Source organism: Megalopta genalis, chromosome 3, assembly GCF_051020955.1.
Source record: "Megalopta genalis isolate 19385.01 chromosome 3, iyMegGena1_principal, whole genome shotgun sequence".
Classification (NCBI taxonomy): Eukaryota; Metazoa; Arthropoda; class Insecta; order Hymenoptera; family Halictidae; genus Megalopta; species Megalopta genalis.
Window position 1 is genome coordinate 13849198 of NC_135015.1, and position 25343 is coordinate 13874540.

Below are 25343 nucleotides of genomic sequence, written 5' to 3' on the forward strand. Positions count from 1 at the left end.
TTCGAACGCGGCTCGAGTCCGTCCCGACCATCTGTCAAAGCCTCGTGCCGCGGGCTCTCGAACTTCGCGCCGTCACCACTCATTGATCAGTGTTTTCCGTTAATAACTCGTAAACAAAGCCGCAGATTGCATCTTCGCAAAGGAAAAAGTTACTTCAAATGACCTCAGCTACCCCTCATTTTCGGCTGTTAAAATAATTGTGGAACATTCTGTATGAGCATTAGCATTATAGCTTATATCGATTCAACGTTTTCCCCCTATTTCATTGAACAATGTCTTAAATAACTGCTCCTCATTACTGTCCGGCAGTTTTATTTGCTCTCTTTCACATTTCATGACATTTAAAAACAACCAAGCTGCTTCAAATAACCTGAGGAACCCCCCCCCCCCCATTTTCACCCCACCCTGTAGAAATACAAGTGACTATGGGAAATAAAAATAAGTGTGGCTCACTGCTTATGTTCAGTACATATCTGTTCGCTGATTCGCTTGTAGTCAGCTTGGCTTCACTCAAAATGGCGGGAATGATGTTCCGTCGGCACGTGGTCTATCACAGTCCACAAAATGCGCATGCGGATGGGCAGCCATATTGAATTTTAAATCGTCCAAGCCTGCTGCCAAGAAAGATGGCAGTCAAGAAAGTGCCCCCACTTTTCTCTATACAGTTAACGGTTCCTACCCTGTCATAACACATAACACCATGGATCTGAAAGATGAAACTGTACTTTTTGATGACGCGGGACGCGGAGCGGAAGCGAATGTGTTGGCAGGAGTCAAATACGTTGGCCATATATCAATATATAGAGTTATATATCGCCATATATCCTATCAAGGAACGCTGTAATCTGTTATTAAATTGTGATTGCAGCTTCGTTGCAACTACATACATATATACATAATGCTATCGCCGCCATTTCATAGTGTATTTGCTTGAGTTTTGTAGTTGTATCATTTTTCTACGATAATAAATAGTTATTCTAAATTAAAATATGTATTTATGTTCACGTTAAAATTCAAATGTATAGTTTTATAACTTGACAATAGATGGCAACACTAATTGCTTACAGTATGGTCGAAATTATGCTCCCTGCTTTTGCGCTTACTTCATCCCCCTCAAACAGGTTGCACAGTCCTTCAGAGCTATGTATACGCATGCATATGTATGTATGTACATTTATGCTGCACGTCCAAAGTACAAATAGACAATACATGCAAATAATGGAAAAAATTGTTATCTTATTTATACTCAATCAATTATTGAAAAATTTTGTAAATATACAATAAGTTTCTAAATTAGAAATTGTTTTTACTTACATAATTCACAAAAGAATGTTGTAGTTTCGAACCAATCAGTTGGAACACGTTTAACTACATACATATGTAATTTACCGTCGTGTGTCATTTCAATGTGCTTGAATTATATTTTAAAAGGTGGCAGCACATTTGTATTTGTCGTTGTGGCTAGAAATTAAATTGCAGAGGATAAACTATGTATTGATTGTGTTATCAGTAGCTTACAGAAAAACGGACAGAATAAAAGTGTGATTGTTAATTATTTCTTCCAATTTCAATAGTGGTGATTGTTGCATAGATTGTTACTTAATAATCTGACTCATATCAGCTTGTTCTAAGTACATAATGTTAAACTAAATTATCAATACGTGTAACAAGTACAGAAATTCAATCATGCTTTGTGCAGAAAACATAAATGGATCCGGAGATAAAATCTCAGAAATCTTTACCGCCGTTAGTTGAAGGGAAAATCCACGGTTATTTGAAACTTGTTATAGATGAAGTCGTTTGGTCGCATAAAAGTTTCGGAGACATTAAAATATTTGCGTCTTGGTGGGGTGAGACTGGGAATGCTCAATTTAGGTAAAGTATTTTAGAGTTCTTCTAAAGAGATTACGCATTTAATGTTTAAAATTTACTTAAGTTTATATTTAGAAATTCAAATTTATACCATATGACTTTTATATTACTGATAAGATAAATTAAGTTGTTTTATCCTTATATCAATGAAATTAAACGACTCTGTGGACTTTATAAAGTACATTCTTTTTCCAGGCCAGTGGACGTTGCAAAAAATATTATAAGATCAACATATGAAATAACAGAAGTTTATGCTGTTCGTACGAATATAAATTTATTTCAAGAATATGTTGAAAACTGTGAGTGTATAGAATTAACAATTGTTTCTGAAGAAAATAACATAGTCATAGGAACATCTAAAATCACAGATTTATTAAAAGTCTTTGAATTAAAGCCCTATGTTAAATATGTACCAATAATAAATGAATCTGAAAGTAAAATAGGAGAAATACATGTTTTCATGAAATTAGAATATGCAACAAAATTTTCAAATATGCATTTAAAACCAAACAAGTACATCAAAGAGGATGGTATTGATAACACTATGCTAGTAACTGCCAATAGTTTTAAATATCCAGAAAAGGTAACAAGTAATAATGTACAGAATAAATTGAAAGCCAAAGATGAAATTTATAAATCCATTTTAAAGTCAAGGAGAACAAAATTTCAAAAAACTTCGGCAAGAGGTAACGAAGAAGTAATGGATGAACTTGTTACACAAATTGTTGCAAGAGCGCAAAGATTAAGAGGAGAGGTATTAAGAGAATCACATGGTGAAGATGTTTTTGATTTCAGCGATAATTCGTTGAGCGGTACTTTACAGTCTCATGTGTCTACTGATGACAATATAAAATTTTGGAAATACCATCCGGGTAAAGAAACAACTTCTCCCAATGAGCATAAAGTATTGTCTGTGGTTGGATCAAGCTTCCCAACTGCTAGTTCGATAGATTTTACATCTGATAATTTTGACATATGCGAACATAGTAAGAAGAAAATTTCACCATGCAGTACATCTTTTGCACAAACAAATTCTTCATCAGAAAAAATACATATTAAACCGAAAGGTACATATTTTGTTTAAAATCTTTTGACTGTATGATTAACATTAGAATATGTTATATTTCAGAAACTTTACTCTTAGATCAAGTAAATAGTATTAGAATTTTTGTGGAATCATTTACCCAGACTCCCGCTGGTTATAGGCGTGTTAAATCTTCCTCTTTATCACGTATGTTTATTTTATTAGAGATTTATTGAAATGTATCTGTACGTTGAAATTACAATATGAAATATTCTTGTTTCAGATCATGACAATACTTTCGTACATCCTACTTATTTTGTACAGTATGATATGAGTTTTGAACATATTAAATTAACCAAGAAAAGATCAGCAAATAATAACAACTCTGTAAGAATATTATCTAAAAAGCAAACAGGGAAAGGTATGTTTTAATTTATTTAGGCCATATTTATTTAAAAAAATTTTGTATAAGTATTTATTATTAATATTATGATAGTGTTAATAGTATTAATATGTTTATAGAAATTTATTTTAACCATGATGGTATCTATGAAATATCAGAATTAAAATCGGACACAGAATATTTTGTAAAGTTTAAAATATTTGTCCGTCATTTTAACAAAAAGTCAATAATTGAATTAGGTGTTGGTACTATGCACGTAAATGATATTATAAAAACTAAAAATTGGAGTAGTACACAGCGTATAATTATTCTCAATAAAGGAATAAAAATTGGAGAATTAAGTGTAATTGCAGAATTAGGTTCAGATTTTATTCATTTTGGGAAACAGTATATTGGTAAGTAAAATTCATATTTTTATAGGAAAAATTGCCTTGATTCAAATGTTTTATATATTTTACACTTTCTTAGATGATATTATATCTTCTAAAGAAAACATTCCTAGTCTAAGAATGTTGCAACAATTAAGTAAAGATAAGAGTAAAAAGAGAAATAAAAATGCGACAGACATTCGATCGGAAACACATAGTGAAGTACCATCGATTTCAACACAAGTAAATCGTATAACTACTATCAATAATTTACTTGCTACAACTAATGTACCTCGCTATGAAACAGAAAGTTCCGATGCTGGAAAAATTACTCTAAAAGATCGAAAAAATGATATCGATGAAAAAGTATAAAACACAATTACAACACAAATATTTTTTGTATCAAATTACCGTTGTTGAAAGAACAATTATTCCGTAGGATCAACTTCGAGGCTTCATATATATTGCTGAAGGGAAAGAATTGTCGGAATTAAACACTTATTTGATATGCAGAGCATTTTGGACAAAGGATAAGAGTAGAAGTCGAATTTGTAGCAGTACGAAAAATCCGTTTTACCGATTTTCTCAAGTAATTGTTCCATTTACTTCATTTTTATAACTCCATGAGTTTTATAATAATGTATTCGTTATGTTTCAGATAGTACCTGTCATTTGTGATGCTGACTTATTAAATCTTATGAAAGATAATTATATAATCATTGAAATTTATTATAGAAACAATAATAATATAGATAATTTATTAGGATTGACAAAATTGCCTATTCATTCATTATATGTTGCGTATAGAGATCCGCATGTACTGCCACACTTGTTGTCGTCCAAGGTATACAATTTTTATGTTAGAAAATGTGTTTTTCTATTAACCTATTTATAAATTTCTTTAATTTTAATATTTCAGTATCCTGTCGTAAGTGTAGACGAATGGGTGCCAATTATTGATCCTATAACAGGTCAATCTCATGGTCAATTACTTGCATTGGTAGCTCTTGGAACTACAGAACAAATTGCATTATTAGAAACTTCAAGAAGTTTACAAAATACCTGCAAAGCACTGAACACTTCTGAGAATTTGCCCAAATTCATAGACCATCCAGAAACAGTTTCGCAAAGCAATCGTCACGCTGTTTGTGTTAGTGATCCAGTAGAGAAAAAACTGTGTAGTTTAGATGTAAAAACTCAAGAATGTCAAACAGACATTTCAACTATTAAAGAACTAAAATTAAGAAAAATATCGCAAGAAGAAACGAATTCGGAAGATTTAATTTTACATAATTTAGTGGACCGTTTAACAGAAGTTTTAAATATTGACAAAGCAGATTCGAACAATGATATAAGTTTAAAAGGAAAAAAACAAATACCTATAAATGCAAAAGAACATATATGCATAAGTGACTTAAACCTTCATAGTGGTTATCACGAGAGCGATAGCAGTAGCGTTAGACAGAATTACCATTTACCCACAGAAACGTACAGAAGTGTCGGTGTTGGTGCCGAGTATGAAGAAGAGATAGATCAACAATCAAACACTGATTATACCAGTAAAGTATTTGATTTACAATCTATAATACACAGAGAAGAAGAAGAAGACTCAATGGGTTCTGAGTGTAATGAAACAATGTTTCGAGCCGTCGTTGAAATCGAATGTGCATTACATTTACCAAAACTACAAAAGATTAATGAAACCATTGATCCCAGTACATATGTATCTTTTCAGGCTAATAAATGCGATCCATCGAAACATTTAAATTCCTGCATGATTACCAATGTTTTCCCACATAGTTGTAATCCTAAGTGGAACTGGAAAAGCGATGTAAAACTGCCCATAGAATTACTTTTATGTGTACGTAATCATTAAATTGTCTACAGAATTTGACACTTTTTTTATGAAACTGTATTTTTTTAGGCTGAAAAGAGATTGATTTTAAAAGTTTGGCGCATCTTAGACTCGGATACAAGCACGGAAATAAACTTAGAAAGAGATGTTGTTATTGGATTTTCTGCTGTCGATGTTTCAGTTTTAATTTCTGGTTTTCCAATAATATCCGGATGGTTTCACATAATGGATTTTTCTGGAGAATGCAAAGGACAAATCAAAGTATTCTTCAGATTTAATTCTTTGCATATGTTTACTTCGTTTAGTAATTTGAATGTATTTTAACGTTCATATTTTAGGTATCCATAGCACCATTGGATAATTTATCATTGTTCAAGAAATCAACATCTCTGAGTACAACACGAATTCCAATGTACGATACATCTCAATTCAATTGGTTACCATTGAATGCCCCTGATGTTTATACTAGCAATGCAATGAAAAATGATACTGTGTCAACTCTTGTGCAAGTAGAAACACCAGAACACACTAAAAATCAATTAATTGACTCCATATCGCACGTTGGTCTTGAAGACACATCTATGTCATTTTTATCTTTATCGTTAAAGTAAGGAAACTTGTTTTCTTTCTTCTCTTCATACTATTGTTTTTAGTTTTGTAACGTATCATTGTAAAATGTATGCTTTTTTTCATAGGAAAAAACTTACCGAATTAGATGAAATTACACAACGTTTAGAATTACGGTTGCGCGACGTAACAAACGCAGCTTTTGAGGATTACATTGATAATGAATTTGATTTAAATGACTCGAATAGCGATGTAGAGAATAATGATTATAAAAGTGCAAATGCAGTAACATTGGTTGCAAACGCAACTAGTGATAATAACAGAGTGAGACAAATACTTGAACCGAATAAAAAATCATTACAAATTATGGATATACCGGTGAGCGATAATCAAATTGCATCATGCGAAAGTGAAATTCGTGATTACACATCTGAACCCTTTATTAATATTAACGAAACAAAGAGATATATGAACATGAAGTCCGGTTCTTCTTACGTGGCAAATTCTTATGACAAACAGAATGTAATGAATTGTCAAGTACAACATGGAAATGAAGAATTTGTAATGCAAAATATTAGAACATTGGGAAAGAATACCTCAGATTACCCAGAACGAGGAACAAAAACACATATAAATTATTTACTCGATAAACTATCTTTACAGTTTCCCCTACAGTCACATTCGTCTTTAATTGCACCAATAATAAATAATACCGATTTATTAACCAATTCCATCCAAAACAGCAACAGTAACTTGATGCAGAATAATAATATGAATACTTGTACTCAGGAATTCAATGCTTGTGCAATACTAAAAGATGCAGGCGATACGAATGAACAAGATATTGAAGCTTCTGTAGGCGATACAGTAAATTGTTCAACTAATGAAACTACACATTTGTGCGAAACATGTGTGTCGTCGCAATCACAAATTATTAACAAGATGTCGACAGTAATCCGTGAAGAGTTAACTTCTGAAGAAAACAATGATGCATCAAAGTGCGATGGATTAACAACTTACCTGATTGCTTCGAACATTCGTCACATGGACTCCAATGTTTTCGATCCACTTTTGTATCAACATTTAGTTCCAGACTTGTATTATTCGAATACATCGCCAGAGGAAGATGCAATCGAACAATTAGATAATCATTACACTAAAGATTTTGTTGCGATTACCACAAGTAATCAATTAGGTAACGTAGAAAATTTGAGAGGTGTGTCGTCATCGGCAGACGCTGAATTATTTAGAACAGTACAGTCTGGCTTGTCAGAAAACATTGATAATAATACTAATTTAACTGTTCTTCATAAAGTCAGTTGCAACGACTTATTAATAAGCAATAGTACAGAGTCGACTACGACGATATCACCTGAACAGACTTCGGTGAAACATATTGACCTTGAAACGACCGAACATAGTTACTCTACTTCCTCTCAAGCATCGGATCTTATATTATCGAGACAAGCTCCTGATGGTGGAAATCCTATGGAAGATATCACGAAACAGTCAATTTTACAGCAAACGGACGATAATCAAGATTCATCACCAAACAGTTGTAACTAATTGCTCAATGAAATGATTATTTCAATGACTACAATTAATAAGCATATTATTTGATTGTTAAGGGAATCACTTCTTAAAGTAAGTAGAACCGAATATTTCATGTGTGTAATTGATGACTGAATGTCGAAGACTATTACTCATTTGTCGCCTATGAAGCATTTATGTGCATAGCATTAAAAGTAATATACTTGAATATTACAGAGTGAATCGATAACACCTATCGTTTGATCTTACTTTAAATTATAGATGACATACTGATTCACCTTATATACAAGACATATATGTATTATACGGAGACTGATCATCATGTGTACGCAATTATATCGGTACAAATGATGCCGTATATTATATATTACCAATATTGATTGAACACTTATTTACTTAATACATCTATACATGTACATATAAAAACATTCTCACATGTCACTCGTTTACTATAATAGTAATCGATTAAATCATGATTTTCTATACAAAGAGTTTGGTTGTTTTTAATCATTATAATTAATAAGATCATTATACATATTACAATGATAAATTGGTATAATACAATATGTTATTAATGTACACCATAAATTCTCATGAACCTTTGTCATCTATCACTTGTAGCAATAAGTAAAAAACAACAAATTTCGCGTTGCGAAATTAGTTGGTGTATCTAGCTAGTGTTGTAGCAAATGCGCAATACATGACTACTTACGTGCTCACATTTTTATTTTTTTATACAATATGTGTACATATTATATTTAAAGCATAAGCATGTATTGAAAAAAATTGTATAAATGTTAATCGAATTTGAAACGAATCAAATCATTATGAGAAAATCATTTTAGTAAATAAATAATTGCATTTAAATATAAGGGAAAGAAATATACTATTTGATTCTGTATACCTTGCTGCTGTGTTTTCATAGAGTAAATTCGATATTAATAGGAGTTACACGATAGCGTTAATCGTATTTATTCTTTTAAATAAGTAGAGAGGTAAGCTTCCCTTTGGATCCATTGTGTGACCAGTTTAGGATGCATCAACCATGTTTTTGCAGTGGTTGAGCCATGTTGATGTATAACTGAACAGTCTCGTATTTTCTACAGTTTTATATAAAATGAGTATGTACACAGATATAATACATATGTATCTAACAATTATAATTCATTATAATAATTACAGACTTACACGAAATAATGTTAAGTTTGATTTTTTATGTCTATTTTGATTTTCATACTTAACCATGCATAGTCTACATAGGAATATTTTATTTTTTAGATGCCAATAATCGTCGAGTATTCGTTTGCCACATTGTTTGCAGATATCTGCATTTCCAGTACAACATTTTAGATCCACGCCAAATTCCATTTTTACTCTACCACCAAAGCTATGCACCAATCTAATACCTTCTCCTATAGTATTGACATACATTCCTGGACTATTATATATAAGAATTAATTCATCTTGGATAACTGGAACAGTTACCTTCATCATTTTTTTTATTCTACCCTGGAACTGAATTTGCTGCGAACGACCCTTCTTTACATTTATATTTAAACGAGTGCTTCAGTTTACTTGATTGTTTAGGGAGCATAGAAATACTGTAATCGAACGGCGATGGATAATCATCTCTATATAGCACTTGCGTTGCAAATCTGGCGATACCACTGTATCCCTTTTTACTAATACTACGATTGCAAGGCTGAAATGTAATATATAATTTGAATCCATGTAACATTTACTTTGAAATACTTACAATTACCAATGCTATGAATTATAATTATTGATACCTTGTTCTTAATTGCTTTATATGACTCTAAAACATTGTATGAATTTGGCGATATCCTTGGTTGATTTTCTAGTATGTAATATTTCATAAACGGACTGTTCAAGGAAGTATCACGTAAACATCCTGATCCAAAACATATCTGTTGCTGTTCTTTTTTTTTTATTATATATGTAAATTCTATTTCGAAACAAAAAATCATTTTAAATCTAATATGATCATTTAATTTGATTAATGTTTATATTCTAGTAATAAACCAACAAAAATTAATAGCAAAACAAATTAATTTACCTCGTAATAATTATTTTATAACTCACTTAAATATATATAAGAAATATAAGAAATTAATAGCCACACTACCTTCCATTTGATCTTAAATTTAATACAAATTTTTGTTGATATAATAAAATTATTGAAAGTTTTTATATCAAATTCACAATACGCATTAATTTACGTGACAGCTTGTGTTCACATACAATATATAAGTTTGTATTTGAAAATCACTAAAGCACAATTCATATGTTTTGTTGGTTAATTATATACATATACATATATGGATGAAAATTTATTGATTTACTGATTTCAGTAATGAGACATTTTGTAATGATAAAATTATGCAATTGATATTTTACAGAGTAATGAAAAACGGTTATAATTATAATAAGTTCTCTGTAGCTGAATTCAAATCTGACACTATTCAGCGCTCTTGTAACTACGCATGCTTTTATGTATATCGTAAGAATACAATTTGCGCTGTTTTAGTCAAATCAACGACTCTAGAATATGAAATGATTATTTTTTACAATGTGAATCTGCAATAGAAATTCCAGATGTATGTAAGAGAATATAGAATGTTGTAGCGATGTAATTTGAACGAAAAAGACAGAAGAAAGAATAAAATCATTTAATAAGAGAAATGTTAATGGAGGCTGTGTTGAACAACAGAGTGCGGTAGTCTCGGCAGGTCGATGGTGCTGTTCGTACCGACGGTCCGTTCGCAGCCGTCTTTGCTTCGCGATGCGTCCACTGATGTGTGTTTCTGCACATGGCCGTGCCGCCCAACGGGCTTCTGCATTGTTCCACGGTTTTTCACACTTTGTTACCGGTAAATGAATCTATTATAATCAAATTTTCCATTTGTAAAATCAAACAATGCACGATCCAGGCCTTAAGCAATACCAAAAGTCTTCTTTTTCTCGATAACTGTAATTAATAAATTGAGACGCGAGTCATGAACGAAATCATATGAATGTTTGGTTCCTAATGTAGACTTCAGATTTCATTTACGTTTTTCGAAATTGTACTGCTTGTCGAATTTTATTGATTCCAATACTAGCCTATACTATCAGAATATAATCAAAGAATATGTTTTCTGAAAATTTTTATGTTGTAATCTGATATTCAAGGACACACAGTGACAAATCGTAATTTCTATACAGTACTATATTTTCCTCGAAATTGTATAATTTTACCATTTTTTTGATCATTCAAAAACGTCTTTAATTGAGAGTTAATGATAAATTTAGTTTTTAATTTTATGATATGACTTTTTCTACATTTGTAACGTTTTTCTTGAGCAATACCTTCTGTTATTACATATTTTTACTTCTTACTACCTGTAAATATAAATGTCTGGCTTTTAAATAATATATTCGATTATTGTAATAGATATAAGTGTTTTTTAATTATCAATTTCGTTATTAAATCTCAGCTATCTTATAGTAATTTTATAGTATTGCACAAGAATAGTAATTTTTGTGTATCGGATTATTGTTTTTTATATGTATGTTATTTATGTATTTAAAATAATTCTGTGTAACCAGTCCGGTAGTATTACAAAAAATCATAAATATACTTTCTTCCGAAGAATATTAGGTATTTACTTTATGATATATCTTTTTTAGGGTTGTACCTATTATTTTTAGAAGAATTATCTAGTACAATATATCCACCATGACTACATCGTCAGAAGATGTTTTGATGCAAGTAGGACAAGTTCGCTATAAAAAGGGAGATGGCACTTTATATGTTATGAACGAACGAATAGCTTGGATGCTCGATAACAGAGACACTGTGTCTGTTAGTCACAAGTATGCAGATATTAAATGTAAGATCATCCGTGTAATCAATGAGATATTGTTTAATAAAAGAAATATTACAGAAAAAAGGACATATTGCTATAAATTCATTGCATTTTTTAGTTAATTCTTTTTCTTTTTGTTTACCTATTTTAAACAATGTTTGCATATGTATCAAAAAACTTGCACACATGCATAAACATCTATACATACATATATACATATGTTTTGGATCCAATTTCAATATAAGTTTATTACTTTATTAAAGATTTAAAAAAATATAGCCTTTTAATACTTTTCTTTTTTAGTGCAAAAAATATCACCAGAAGGAAAGTCAAAAATACAACTGCAAGTTGTATTACATGATGGTTCTTCATCTACATTTCATTTTGTAAATAGAAATGGACAAGAAGCACAAATAAAGGATCGTGATGATGTGAAAGAGTTACTTCAACAACTATTACCAAAATTTAAAAGAAAAGTGAATAAGGAATTAGAAGAGAAGAATAGGTAATATTTTCGGTATTTTAATTTAAAATTTGTTTTATTTACAAATGATAATGGAATACGATTTACTAGAATGCTCCAGGAAAATCCAGTACTATTACAATTGTATAGAGATTTAGTGATTACTCAAGTTATTTCATCTGAAGAATTTTGGTCACAACATGCTGCAGAACATACACAAGCTAAAAAGAGTCAACGTCAAGAAATTGGTGTCAATAGTGCTTTTTTGGTAAAATTTATATTTAGGTAGCAATTACCAACCAGAAATTGATTCAGTTAGCATAAAATTACGACTTTTTCAGGCTGACATAAAACCACAAACCGATGGTTGCAATGGATTGAAGTATAATTTAACTGTCGATGTAATAGAATGTATATTTAAGACGTATCCTGCAGTAAAACGAAAACATCAAGAAAATGTGCCTCATAAAATGTCTGAATCCGATTTTTGGACAAAGTTCTTTCAATCGCATTATTTTCATCGAGATCGTATCAATGCGGGGACCAAAGATCTTTTTACCGAATGTGCCAAAATAGATGATCAAGAACTCAAGAAAGATATTCAGTCAGGTATCGATGATCCTCTGGTGGACATTACCTCTTTCGAAGATCAAACTCTGGATGAAAATTATGGAAACGGACCAAACAAGTCCGATAAAATTTCAGGAAACATTGTTCATCAAAGTATGATCAAAAGATTTAATCAACATAGCATTATGGTTTTAAAAGCCAGCACTGCCAAACAATCTATGCAACCTACTCAACCACAGTTAAATGGATCAACACCTTCTGCGAGCAAATCTGCACTTTCTAATCGATCGGACGAACAACCAAAAACGAAAAAGGTAAACTTGTAATTTACATGTTTTTTTTTATAATATCGTTCGGTGCATTGCTAATTATTAGCGGTAACAACAAAGTATTTCACGCTTACAGCTCAGAATACAAGAAAAACTAACGTATGATGATCTTGATAGTAATTGTGACACAAACACAAATCGTAGTGCACCATTGAACTTGACACACATAGACAGATATTTACACGGTCCTGTACCAGGATATGGTAATACGGTACCGACGTCCGACGAGCTTTTTATGACCATAAATCAATTGAAAAAGGAATCAAATGGATGGTTGACAGGAAATAGTATACCGCGGCAATTAGCAACGTCGTTAGTTAGTCCAGCTGCAGCAGTCTCAGCTTTAGGGGAATTAACTCCAGGTGGTTTGCTGATGAAAGGCTTTAGGGAAGAAAGCCTTGGACGTAAGTCAATTATTGGAAAAATCAGGAAATTCAAATATTTACAAAATTTTGTTAAAAATTGATACAAAATTCTCTATATTCACAGAATTAATACCAAAGGATTTAGAAAAAGAGTTACGCAACGTTTATGTCTGCATATGTGAACTTCTAAGGCATTTTTGGCGTAGTTTTCCACCCACTACACCACAACTTGAAGAAAAGGCAATTAGAATGCATGAAGCATTACATAGATTTCATTCTGCTAAACTTAAACCTTTTGAAGTAAGTCTTTCGTTACGTATACGTTATTAATTTATCAGTTTGTATCGCATGTGTAATATCACATCTTTTATAGGACCGTGTTCAGCGTGACTTTTCCGCTGTCAGTCAACACTTGACGAGTCACTTAAACCAATTATTGAACACAGCATATAGAAAATTTGCAGTCTGGCAACAACGTAAAATGCAAATGAGGTAGCCGTTAAATAATTTGTCGTACAAATGAAAACAGCGTGAATAAAACAGAGCAATATTGGCCATCCTACGTATATTGCATTTTGTAATGTTACCGTAATTAGGGATTAATATGGGTATATTTCATAAAAACCAAAGCAGAATCGTATCGTGCATCCTGATCGTGCTGCCTGATATTGTTTATTTATTCTTACATAATTATGTTTATTATTATTTGAGAATTCTCATTAGTATATTTACTCGGATCCATTTGTAAGAAAATATTTCATGAATACTTACGTAATTTAATGTATAAATTATTTATTTACTTGTTCTAAGTTGTTATGTATTATGTTGCATATTTTCTGATACTTTCTGATGCTTGGTTATATCATGTTGATGTGTTGAAAAAAATGTCTTCAGTTAAAATTTATAAAGAAAATTCATTGAACACAAAATAAAATTAGCATTGAGGAGAATGTTTAAAATGCAACCAGTTACAAATGTATGTACGAAAACATTTAAAAAGTGTTGTATGATATCAAAATACTGATACTGCCACTGTATCACTTTGCTTTTCAATAGAATTCTCTGGAATTCGCCATGTTTAATTGTATTTCAGATTCTTTATATGCACTACACTTCTAGCTATAATATTAGAACATTGTACAGTATAATATTTCACTTGTAAGAACATAAGAAAAGAGGTCAATGTATATTTGTGTAATGTTCAAGGAAACAATGTCTAGTGTCACAAATTTTGCATCGCGAATTTTTCATGCTAGTACACAGTGGCATCAGTATACTTTTCAAGGTATCTGCGATATACACAACTAAGTGTCTTAATTGTTGAATCCTATTTTTTTTTTATAGTAACAGGTAAGGCAACTTGCAACATGTAATTTCAAAAACTGCCTGCTCACTTTCTCTACAGTAGCAATAATTTGGCAGTTATCGAAGGGGTGATACCTATTTCATCCAGTAACCGAAACGATCATATTCGCGAGTTATGCTATTATTATTATTATTATGATTATTATAGTTATAATAAATATATTCTTTACACATTACCATTATAGTAAATGTTATCATGCGCATACCAATCTTAATTAATAACACTTTAATCAATTTCAATCAATTTTCTTTGTATTAGAAAGAAATATAATAACATTTTCATAATCGATAGTTTATTTTTGTTTATGTCCTATATCGAAAGTATTTTCAAAAAATTAATTTCGCAATCAACAGGTGCATTTACACACTTGTGATCATATAACGTAACACATCCTTTCTACATTGTCCTCTGATGTGTTTCATTGTACATGTATACATTGTGATTTTACGTAAGAAATATTAAAAAATGATAATACATCGATAGTGCAATGATAGGAGAATATGGTAGAAATAAAAGAAAAGTTTTAATGAAAGATAGTAACAAATGATAATTTTCTTGAAAAATCCCGCTCTAGGGGTTATCTTTTGAAGATTCTGATTTGATAGATGGCGCGGTTCATTGTTGATTCGATTCAAAATGGCGGCCTATAATGGGCACTGCGGGGTAATATCGTTCAATTCCCCGCGATAAATGAGCCCGTGTGACGGTAACTAAGCGCGGTGTGTGCGTAAGTACCGGGTCTAGGGTGTACCAGGAATGTACACTTTTCTTTGGATGTTCAAATCATGTGAGCATAATCACAGTGCCAGCCGATCGTGTGTCGTGCGTTGGCCAAGTTTGTGTAGCCATATTTATTGTGTTATTCGATGAGACGTTATATCTTTTTGTACACCGGCAAATGTAATCAGTATTCAAGACATATGGCGATATATCGACGAACGTGAAATTATCGGTTTAGTAATTATCGCTGGCAGGGAATGCAGCGATTAAATCATCTACGACAAAGACCAATATGCACGGACGAAACATCTAAGGACCCTATCATAATAGGTCATGAAAAGACGCTACACTAGGTTCTCTTCGATTCTTAAAAACCGACGCACATTTGTTATTTGTTTCTTTTTCTATAGACCTCTATTTCTACACTTTCTGAGCAGCACGATTCGTATAAAACATCGAACAACACTGATTCTTTTGCTACCTCTGGTAGCATACATTCTATTGTTTTGGTGCCGGAAGGATATTATAAAAACGTAAGTGTCTTCTTGTTTTTTACGAAGTCTTATGACTGACCAATTTTCATAGTTGTTTCATTCAATGTATTCACTATTGAACACTTGTAATAGTAACATTGGTTAATGAAAAATAGCACATCAACAAGATAAAAAGTTAGCATGTACTATTATCATGATACACTGTTTGACATTTTATGCGATAAATAATACCTTTGAACGCGTTTATATTTTTCATGTTGAACCAGTATTATTAAGATACCCAATATTGTTGATACTGCTTATATAAATAGATCTATTGTGTATTTACAATAGAATCACTTAATTATACATATATGCATGTAAAGTTAAATCATTTGCAAAATTATTTGAGAATTTTTTTTGAAATTATACACAAGAACATTTTGTTTTTTCCAGAATAAAATGGAGAAACCATTGTATCATATTGTCAGCCCATATTGGATGAAAATTTATAGTCTTTATATACAGTGAAATAGTTTTTGGTATACTTTTTTTTACATAACACCAGGACTGGATATACAAAAGTTATAACAAAAAGTTATGTTATGAATATTATAGAATATATGAGTAACATTTACATAGAAGAAAGTCTGCTGTACGTGGACCAAGCAGGCTAGGCACTACCGTGCCAAGTTTGGGTAATGGATCCCGTTGGTCCATGGTACACATCATATAATCGTCTTACGGCAAGTAGTGCAACCAATACGTTTCAGTCAACAACCTCGAGCACAAGCAGCGATTTTGTATCTCATCACTTAGCAACAGCTGCTAGTCAGGCAGTTCCATCAACCACGTCGCAATTAATCTTGCAAGCAGCGCATACAACAGCAACTCTGGCGGGTCAGCCTTCTCCCTTCAACCCAGGGGGATTTTTATCTCCACCCCCTGTGGGATATGATGTCTTTTCACCTCTGTTTCACCATCCTAATCCGAAACAGGCTCATTATGTTACGCAGCATAGGCAAGCTCTTGCTCAAGCTCAGGCGCAAGCTCAAGCAGTATCGGTAACAAAACAAAATACCACAAGTGAATCTGAGATTCCTATATTGAGGGAGAATTATAGCTCGGCGCATCAACCAACATTCTTCGAGCATCAGGGTACAGCAGCTACATCACCGACATCTGCGCTAGCCTGGTCTCATCAAAACAATGCGCAATTACCTAGTCCTTTTGGGATCTTACCACACGAAAGTGTTGTTCCATCGTCTCCAGGCCCATCATCTGCAACAAAACCTGCTGCTGGTGTTTACGAAAACACGTTTAATTCTCATTTTTCTACCAGTCAACCTATCAATAATATCAATTCTCAGCTGCCTTCTCCTTCTGTCTCTACTGCAGAGTTCAAGTCAACCAGTTACTCAGATAGTAAAAAAGCTATAAATGTTAGAGCTCAATCGCCAACAGTAAATGTTAAATCGGTGGTTCCTACATCACAAACGAGCAGTAATCAAGCATTTTTCCAACAAGTACCTACAACTTTTAGCTCTGAAACATTATCAAATAATTACTCTACAACTAATGGAAATCAGACATCCAATGGAAAGGTGCAACCTTCTCTTCAGCATCAACAATCTTGCATTGTTTCTGCTCCAAACAACACAACTGGAAAAGAGTATAGAATTCCACAGCCACCTGCCAGGTCAGTTGCATCTACAACTATATTTTTGAATACATCTGTCAGATCTGTACCAATCCAAGTTCAAGATAAACCTTCTACTCGAAACAGTAACTTCCCTTCACCACCGAACAAGATAACTACTGTATCTCAACAAAGCATTCAAACGAAAGCTCAGACAAAGATATATCCAGAATTGAATGCTCACAGTGAACACAGGCGAAATGAACAAACGTCGCAAGATAGCACACAATCGTCGCCAATTAGTTTTTCTATTATGGAGTCACGGAGCTTAAACTATACAGCTGGTAATAACACAAATTGTTCGAGTGCTAGTGGGAAAATTAATAATCAAAGAACTCAACAACAACAATCGAATAACAATTTGCAAACCCATTCTCAACAACCACAACAGCAGCAGCAGCAACCACAGTTTCATGTTTTGAGTCAGCAGCAGCAGCAAACATCGTATAGACATTATCTGACAGGATCTGATTCTGAATATCATCATTCGGGCAGACCAAAGACTGCAGGTTCAACTGACTCTACATACCCACCTAATAATTCTGCCCAGAATGGACCTGACTGTAGCGTTGTGGTACCACGAAGACCAAGTCCGTTGCAAGCTCATTCGCAGGCAAGTCCTTTGGGACATGTACCAAGCCCTGCTTACCCTATGTACAATAGTCCAATGACTGCGATGTCATCTCCTTCTCCTTTGCAACAACACACAGAAAATAATGGAAATCAGTGCACAAGTGGACCAGCCTACAAAAGTTCTGTACAACAAGTTACACCACTGTCGCCATTGGATGTTACTGTGCCACGACCTGCTTCGCAGGGACAAGTTGTTTATTCATCGGTGATCACACGCGCCTTAGGTACTGCTGAAACTAAAACGACGTACAATACGGATAATAAAAATTATGACAGACAACAACAAGATTTCTCGCAAACACAAACACAGACGCAAAAACAAGTATGTTGGGAAAACGAGAATCGTCACCCAGTGGGAAATAGGAAATTTTCTGTTGCTTTATATGCCGGTGGAAATGCTGAAATAAATGCTCAAACTTTGCCAGTTCAGCAACAAGTGCAACGCGTGATAAATGTTTCCGATAGACAACAAACGTATTTTGAATCGAATCAAGTGACTTTGCAGGATTTAAGTAGCTGCAGAGGAGATCCTATGAGTATAGTGAAAAATTTACAAACTTTACAACAAAGCTCGTGTCAATTACAACAACAGACTACCGCCGTTTCTGTTGCTCCAGCTGAACAACAACAGAAACAAACGGAAGAACGTCGCAAGCTGGATAGTGTAAGTAAAAAGAGAAAGAATTTAGAAAAGTGTGGACACAGTTCTTCTTTGAACGAAATTAGTGGTACGGCAACGGTGACAGAATATTTAAATAGAATACCTCCACCTGCTCACCATAATACAAATCAACAGCAACAAAATGGCTATTTCGATTTTGAAAGATGGAATTTACCACCGCCACCCGCGAAAATGTTTCCTGGCACATCAGGTGCTTTCAGTTCGCAATCAACCTTACACCACTCTAGTAATTTTGTTGGTACACCGGCGCATCAGCATCAGTCTCTGATGGTTTCTCATCATCACGCGCCGCCGCCAATTCCATATTTTCCTGCTTTTCATATTCCTCCGAGTCATCATCACTCGCACGACTTTCAATCTTCCGTTGAAATCACACCGATCGGTTTCGGTGAGAACACAGTAAATCAAAATACTAATTATAGCCAAGAAGTTAGAGACGATCAGCCTAAAGTAATTGTTCCTAACATTGAAGAAGAATTAGGTTTTTTACAACAAAACCAACAATCGCTCGAAACAAGTAGTGCATTGAATAAAGATTTCAAACGACCCAACAAGGATCCCAATTCGGGATTCATGACTAGTTACTTGAAGTTCTTGCAAGGTGAAAGAGAACCGTCGCCTCCGCCCACAGTTCGAGGTGGTAGAAAAGCAACGTGGAGCAGGTCGAAACCTTATGTCCCTGTAGATACCACCAAATCAACAGAAAATACTATGAATGGTGAGGCGGTGAAACCGCAAGTGGAAAAACCACCGCCGCCACCTAAAGAGTCGCCGGTAATCGATTATGCCAACGATCCTCGGTATTTTCCTTTGCCGAAAGAGCGGAAAAAGCAGAATTTTGACTCTAGCGATGATGGTTTTACTAGTGATGACGATTTCCTGTTTCCGCCGAAGAAATCGGAGAAAAAAGTAACAAATGCGAATACAGCGGAGACACCAACTGCTAATAAAGCGGAAGGTAAATCAAAAAAGGGGAGACCAATTAAACCCGGAGGCCCAACGGACAGAAAAAGAAGAGCTGCCGCAGCATCATCTGTGCTGGAAACTGTATCTCATTCGTCAGTTGGTAAAACATCGAAAAAACATGAAGAAGGTAATACACAAATCACTTTTTTTTCATAAATAACTCTTTATAGGACTGTACTGTAATGATAGGCTTTGTAATATCTATGCTGTATCAAGGAGGAGATGGATCATTTTTCACTATGTATTCATATTAATTTCGAGAGAAATTCATACATTACATTACTCGAGATAGCTTTTTGGTTTTCATAGCAGAATAAAACTACTGTAGCTATCAAAACATTCATGAAAGACTAAAATAACAGCCAGTAGATAAAGTATTAATATCGCCTACCACTATTAACCACAAGCGTTATCAAATCTAATAGAAAAATCTCCTTATTGAGCAGTGGTATATACAAGTGATCACCAACCTATAAAGAGTTAAACCCTGTTATAGTGTCTTTTTTGCAACCGAGTGTTTCTTTGTTATAGTGGACCCGTTACTTCTACCTCCAAGACGAGAAACATCGAGAAGAAAGGCAAAAGAGAAAACTACGGTAAAACAATTTCTAGATCGGCAACAGGGTATAGATTACTTTGATAATGACGAAGAGCAAGGTGACTCTGATTCTGATCCTGCCTGGACGCCAGCTGTGAAATTAGTTGGGGATGAAGAAGAGAAGAAGAAGAAGCGTGGCAGACCTGTTATCACGAAAAAAAGTAGAAAAGTCAGAGAAGAAGGTGATCACTGTTCAAGTGACAGTGTCGGTTCGAAAATCAAAACTAGAAAGAAACACGAGTCGCAATCGAAAATTTCCAGCGCTAGTGGGAAATTGTCTTGCAAAATAGACGAGAAGCTGTTGACGTCTATCAGTGATGAAGATATTGACATTTCACCGTTCAAGGTACGCCATTTAATTTCCTAAATTATATTATTAATATACATGTGTATATGAAAATATATAAATGTTTATGCGTTGCATGCAGCGCTCTGCGGACAATTCAGAAGATGTGGTAAAATCATTTTTCATATTTATTACATATTTTAATGAAATTTTTCGTTTATGATTTTCTATATTATTTTTCACTCCCATGAAACAAAATTTATTCGTGGTATGATTACGAACCTACACGTTTTTCTAGTCTGGAGAATTTGTTGTGATAAAAGCAGATTTGAGTGAGGAATATCCAGCGCTTTGGAGAATAGATGGTAAAACATTACTTCAAAAATATGAACCATTCAAGTCGAATGGAAAAACATTGTACAGAAACATATCCACGGTAATAAAAAGTAAAGTTTTTTTCCTCAATGTTTTTACATACATATGTTAAAATATTACTATTTTTTTAGTATTCGGGTTGGGCGCCACAAAATCGCCACATATATCAACAAGTTCCGGTAAAATTTTGGCAGCAAGGCAAAACGGAAACTGTGGTAGAATTTTTGAGGAATGAAATGATCATTGACGATATGTGAGTCGCATTGTAAGAATTTTATTATATTTGTAATTCTGAACATTTGAAATACTTACATTTATTTTCCTTTTTTCAGCGAAGGTATCGATAAATATATGAAAGAAACCGAAAAATATCAGGATAATTTCGAGGTGTATATACAAACATTGATCTCGCAAGCTTTGGATTCGAATTTCCTTACAGAAATATTTCAAGAACAAGGTATGTAATTTTGGAACTAATTTGTGCGCGCGCGCATACACACGCGTGTATGTAATTTCATATAATGACAAAACGTCGGGTTCTTTTATTTTGAACAGATGATTATTTCTTGTCGAACGTTAAGACTGTCGACGAAATAACAGAAGAGAGAAAACGTAGTCTACTGTCAACAACGAAATGGCGTTTAAATGTTGTGAACGCAATATCAACTTGGCCATGTCTTAATGTCCTTAAAGATTTACCATCCACGGAGTACAAAGGAAAATCGTGCGCTGGTTGCCAATGTTCGAAAATTCACGCCAGAGTTTTACTGTATGGTCAACCATACAATGCCACTACATTGGAAGGTTCACCGCCTGATCCAAGCATACCTCAAGAAAAAGTATTGTTTGCAACTTCTTATCCGTTTAATTATACTTACTATTCTATAGTCTATCTCCATTATTCAATTTACTGTACGATTGCCAGGATTTTTTACTGTGTCGTGTATGTCAAGCGAAGGTAGCTTTGTACAATAAAGTAGCGCATCAGAAGTATTTGATGTTTTTGGAGTGTGCGAGAAGAGTTGCGGATAAAAGAGTAGCAGACCCTAATAAGGACACTACAATTATATTAAACGAATTATTAGCGGATGAAACATGGCTTAATCAGGTAAAGTATAAATGTATTCTTTAAATAAGTTACGTTATAAATATGAAGTGTCTCACCTAATTTGTATATGCCATGATTGATAATAAGAAAAGATGTTAGGGGAAACATGATTGTGGAATACCCCGTATACAAGTTATAGATAAGTATAAAAAATATATTACATTTTTTAGCTATTCAAGGAAGTTAGAACTATCTGGGCGGAAATAGATAATTTGGAACAACAAACTAAATCAAAGTCGAACACAAAGTCTACTTCATCTTCTTCGGTGAACAGTTTGGAAGGAAAGGTTGAAAATGTTTTAAAACCACATACAACTGAAATGACTGTTGAGACCTTTGATTCACAGGTGCCTACACAGAAAGTTGAAGACAATTCTGAGACAGTGTCTTGCGAGGTGCAACTAAACAATATACCATCTTAGTGGTGCTATGATAATCATCAGTTTTGTTTAATATTTGATGTCACAAGATCGTTAGGAGATTAGCGATAAATTGAATTTATGAATATAAAATTAATGACAGTTTCGAGACCAAACGATTGAATGATGTATTTTGAGGATGGTAAATGTTTAAATCAAGTTAATACTACATGCTGTGACGAATGGTGAAATTAAATAATATGTAATCAAGAAACTATGATTATGTGGATAAGAAGTAGATAACAGCGAGGTAAGTAAGAAAATATTTGCGCATAAACATCGGACACGTGTAATATATTCATCCCTTCGTAAGAATTAGAAGACAGCCCTAACTTTGCCATTGTAGTTGCATAATAATAGATTTACTGAATATTTGTGTGAATATAGACCTTTAGTATTAGAATTTGTATCATGATAAACTTATATTAAGATCAAGGTCTGATGTGTAATAATCTGATAAACTACGAAAGACAAATGATTAGGATAAAGAATGCAAAGTGATATGACGTTTTGAACGTCGTGACCTTCTCTAATGTATTTATGTACGTCACACTCTTCAAAACCACGAAGGTCCATTCTCTGTGAAAGAAAACAGAAATTGTTACGCTGTTCGTTCCTCTAAATGTAATTTACAAATTCATTGTGCATTTTATGTATATATACATTTTATGTATATATACATATGTATACATACATTATATATGTATATATATACATATATATATATACACATATATAAACTAATTTACGTTTATCTTTTTTAATGATTTGATAAATATATGAACGGTAGTTATGTTCGCGTTAATTTGTATATAAATAGATCATGCAGGTATAAAATCTACACGTATAAAATACGTTAAAAACATCAAGAGGTGTTCCAAGGTAGCATTCTTTTAATAAAATGTTTTATAGTAAATGAAATATTTTGAAAATATTCTCTTATTAAGAAAAACAGTAGATATCTTGTAGAACATTTGTACATATACATACATATAAAGGTACTTTTAATAAGATTAGGAATATTTTTTTCTATGTACCTTCAGTTCATCATATTTCATCGTGTAATCTTCATGATTTAGTGCATTGCAATATATTAATAGTTCACGTACTAACTAGTCTCCGAATTCTTCCATGCTAAAATTACTTTTAACAAATAAACGCTACTCATTTTACAAAATGCGAATAAAATATTCATATTGTTTTTTATTGTTTATTTTTGCGAGTAATAATGACTAATGATGCATTGAGAATTGTATCTATTTTCATAGAAATTTTAGTAACGTCATTATCCAAGTTTCTCTATATCTATCGAGAAGTACATATTTTAACGATTGCTGTATTATTCAATTCTCATCGGGTACTGATACTCGATTCGTATGTGAAGATACTTGGTCTGATTAAGTTAGGAATATATTGTTTTCATTTCAAAGTGGTTAAAGTCTGTTCATTAAAATTAAAATAATTTCTATACGTTATTTACAATGGCTATATCGTGAACAGCATAATTTCATAAAATTCGATACACCTGAAGTATGAATATATTTTATAAATAAAATCGTTTCTACAGATACTTTCCATTTAATAATTACGAAATACATAATGATAAAATTTCGTGTACATTATACATAGAGTATACTTTATATTATACATATTAATATTATTATGTTACAGCTATTAGTATCTTTATCATAACTGTCACTATCATTGTTTACGTCTTAAAATCGTTTAAGTTTTTGATCTGTTTTAGATTCGTTAAGAAAAAGATATTCTCTAAACACGAGAGTGGTGATATGCGTGTGTGGCGCGAATGTATTTTTCGAAGACGATATATCAAATTATATTTGTAAATTGTAAAAATATATTAGGAACGACAAGTGACCGCTACGACAAAACCGTAACAGCGTCATTCATCTTTCATATGTTAGAAAGAATCGGAAACTATTGTATTAGTGATCACTGTCGGATTAACCAAGTTGTATAATAAATTATTGGAGAAACTTGAAACCTAACAATGCGGGCATTTGGACACTAACGCAGTAATAATAAAGGAAAGTATGTAATTTCAAAAAAAGTTTTTCTAAGAACGTGCCATGCAGTATTTCGTATCCAATGTGCATGTGTGCGCGCGCGCGTGTGTATGCGTGTGTGCATATATGTGTATGTGTGTGTGTGCACGCGCGCGTGCGTGTGGTATGCGCGCGTTGTGTGCAAGTGCTTAATGTATTATATTACATGTATCAATTTGTATTCCACATCCTTTCTTTAGATTGTTATTAATTTGCGAATTTTATACACTTACGATATACGTAAATGTGTAAAATATAATGGAACAATAACTTTAACAAAAATTAATCATGCTTTTATTTTATTCTATTTTAAATTTCATGAATTTCTTAAAGTATAAAACAAGTCTGTAACTACCATTTTTATTTAAATAGTCTGCGTTTATAGGTCATTATTATTTTCTCAGTTATTTGTTTCATCCAATACTAAGAGAACAACAGCCCTGAGGAAAATTCAAAATGTTATACATACATACATAAATCATACATATATAGCACTTGCTTGCTAAAACAGTTATTGTCAAAGTTGAAATAATTGACAATGGTTGTACTTCCTTTAATAATAAAAGCATATTTTAATTTCTTTAATTGTACATTTTCTATTTTTTCAAAATGATAAGATTGCAAACGGATACTATTAAAATATAGTCGAAAATTAATCACATAATTTATGTTTTTATGAATCTTTTTAAATAAAATTCGAAAATTATACACGATTG

The 25343-nt window shown here is 32.8% G+C and overlaps 4 protein-coding genes across 7 annotated transcripts; 3 read left to right on the forward strand and 1 right to left on the reverse strand.

Annotated features, from left to right (window-relative positions):
• The first annotated feature begins 1477 nt into the window (after positions 1–1477).
• On the forward strand, positions 1478–9410 carry LOC117229628 (uncharacterized). The gene is made up of 12 exons (XM_076520131.1): positions 1478–1875; positions 2068–2939; positions 3002–3103; positions 3180–3317; positions 3419–3694; positions 3768–4033; positions 4107–4256; positions 4326–4511; positions 4587–5528; positions 5592–5783; positions 5861–6129; positions 6218–9410. The coding sequence occupies exons 1-12, from the start codon at positions 1709–1711 to the stop codon at positions 7653–7655; spliced, it is 4998 nt and encodes a 1665-aa protein (XP_076376246.1). The 5' UTR covers positions 1478–1708; the 3' UTR covers positions 7656–9410.
• Positions 8612–9793, reverse strand: LOC117229627 (uncharacterized). Its single transcript, XM_076519471.1, has 5 exons — positions 9787–9793; positions 9431–9606; positions 9149–9342; positions 8829–9078; positions 8612–8740 (listed from the first exon to the last, which is right to left on the reverse strand). Exons 1-5 carry the CDS (start codon positions 9791–9793, stop codon positions 8612–8614), a joined length of 756 nt encoding a protein of 251 aa, XP_076375586.1.
• A 314-nt stretch (positions 9794–10107) lies between these two features.
• Tfb1 (transcription factor B1) lies at positions 10108–14886 on the forward strand. The gene is made up of 8 exons (XM_033485943.2): positions 10108–10531; positions 11331–11533; positions 11813–12014; positions 12084–12240; positions 12314–12856; positions 12948–13275; positions 13361–13536; positions 13610–14886. Exons 2-8 carry the CDS (start codon positions 11380–11382, stop codon positions 13730–13732), a joined length of 1683 nt encoding a protein of 560 aa, XP_033341834.1. The 5' UTR covers positions 10108–10531; positions 11331–11379; the 3' UTR covers positions 13733–14886.
• A 332-nt stretch (positions 14887–15218) lies between these two features.
• On the forward strand, positions 15219–25212 carry LOC117229486 (uncharacterized). 4 transcript variants are annotated; one of them, XM_033485990.2, is made up of 11 exons: positions 15219–15855; positions 16252–19902; positions 20307–20719; positions 20802–20828; positions 20958–21095; positions 21166–21287; positions 21367–21491; positions 21590–21873; positions 21960–22142; positions 22313–22429; positions 22490–25212. In XM_033485990.2, exons 2-11 carry the CDS (start codon positions 16497–16499, stop codon positions 22562–22564), a joined length of 4890 nt encoding a protein of 1629 aa, XP_033341881.2. In that variant the 5' UTR covers positions 15219–15855; positions 16252–16496; the 3' UTR covers positions 22565–25212. The 4 variants fall into 4 exon arrangements, with proteins under 4 accessions (XP_033341881.2, XP_033341882.2, XP_033341879.2 ...); XM_033485991.2 differs by having other exon boundaries at positions 16252–17494; positions 17582–19902; positions 22313–25212; XM_033485988.2 differs by having other exon boundaries at positions 15219–15652; positions 15733–15855; positions 22313–25212.
• Positions 25213–25343: the final 131 nt, after the last annotated feature.

Coding starts and splice junctions, on each gene's coding strand:
- LOC117229628 (XM_076520131.1), top strand. CDS start 1,709: ATGGATCCGGAGATAAAATCTCAGAAATCTTTACCGCCGTTAGTTGAA. Junction 3,695..3,767: donor TTTTGGGAAACAGTATATTG/GTAAGTAAAATT, acceptor ACACTTTCTTAG/ATGATATTATATCTTCTAAA. Junction 4,034..4,106: donor AAAATGATATCGATGAAAAA/GTATAAAACACA, acceptor ATTATTCCGTAG/GATCAACTTCGAGGCTTCAT.
- LOC117229627 (XM_076519471.1), bottom strand. Junction 9,079..9,148: donor GCAGCAAATTCAGTTCCAGG/GTAGAATAAAAA, acceptor TATATATAATAG/TCCAGGAATGTATGTCAATA. Junction 8,741..8,828: donor CAAACTTAACATTATTTCGT/GTAAGTCTGTAA, acceptor ATAAAACTGTAG/AAAATACGAGACTGTTCAGT.
- Tfb1 (XM_033485943.2), top strand. CDS start 11,380: ATGACTACATCGTCAGAAGATGTTTTGATGCAAGTAGGACAAGTTCGC. Junction 12,241..12,313: donor GTGTCAATAGTGCTTTTTTG/GTAAAATTTATA, acceptor CGACTTTTTCAG/GCTGACATAAAACCACAAAC. Junction 12,857..12,947: donor AACAACCAAAAACGAAAAAG/GTAAACTTGTAA, acceptor TCACGCTTACAG/CTCAGAATACAAGAAAAACT.
- LOC117229486 (XM_033485988.2), top strand. CDS start 16,497: ATGGATCCCGTTGGTCCATGGTACACATCATATAATCGTCTTACGGCA. Junction 21,492..21,589: donor AGAAATATTTCAAGAACAAG/GTATGTAATTTT, acceptor TATTTTGAACAG/ATGATTATTTCTTGTCGAAC. Junction 22,143..22,312: donor ATGAAACATGGCTTAATCAG/GTAAAGTATAAA, acceptor TACATTTTTTAG/CTATTCAAGGAAGTTAGAAC.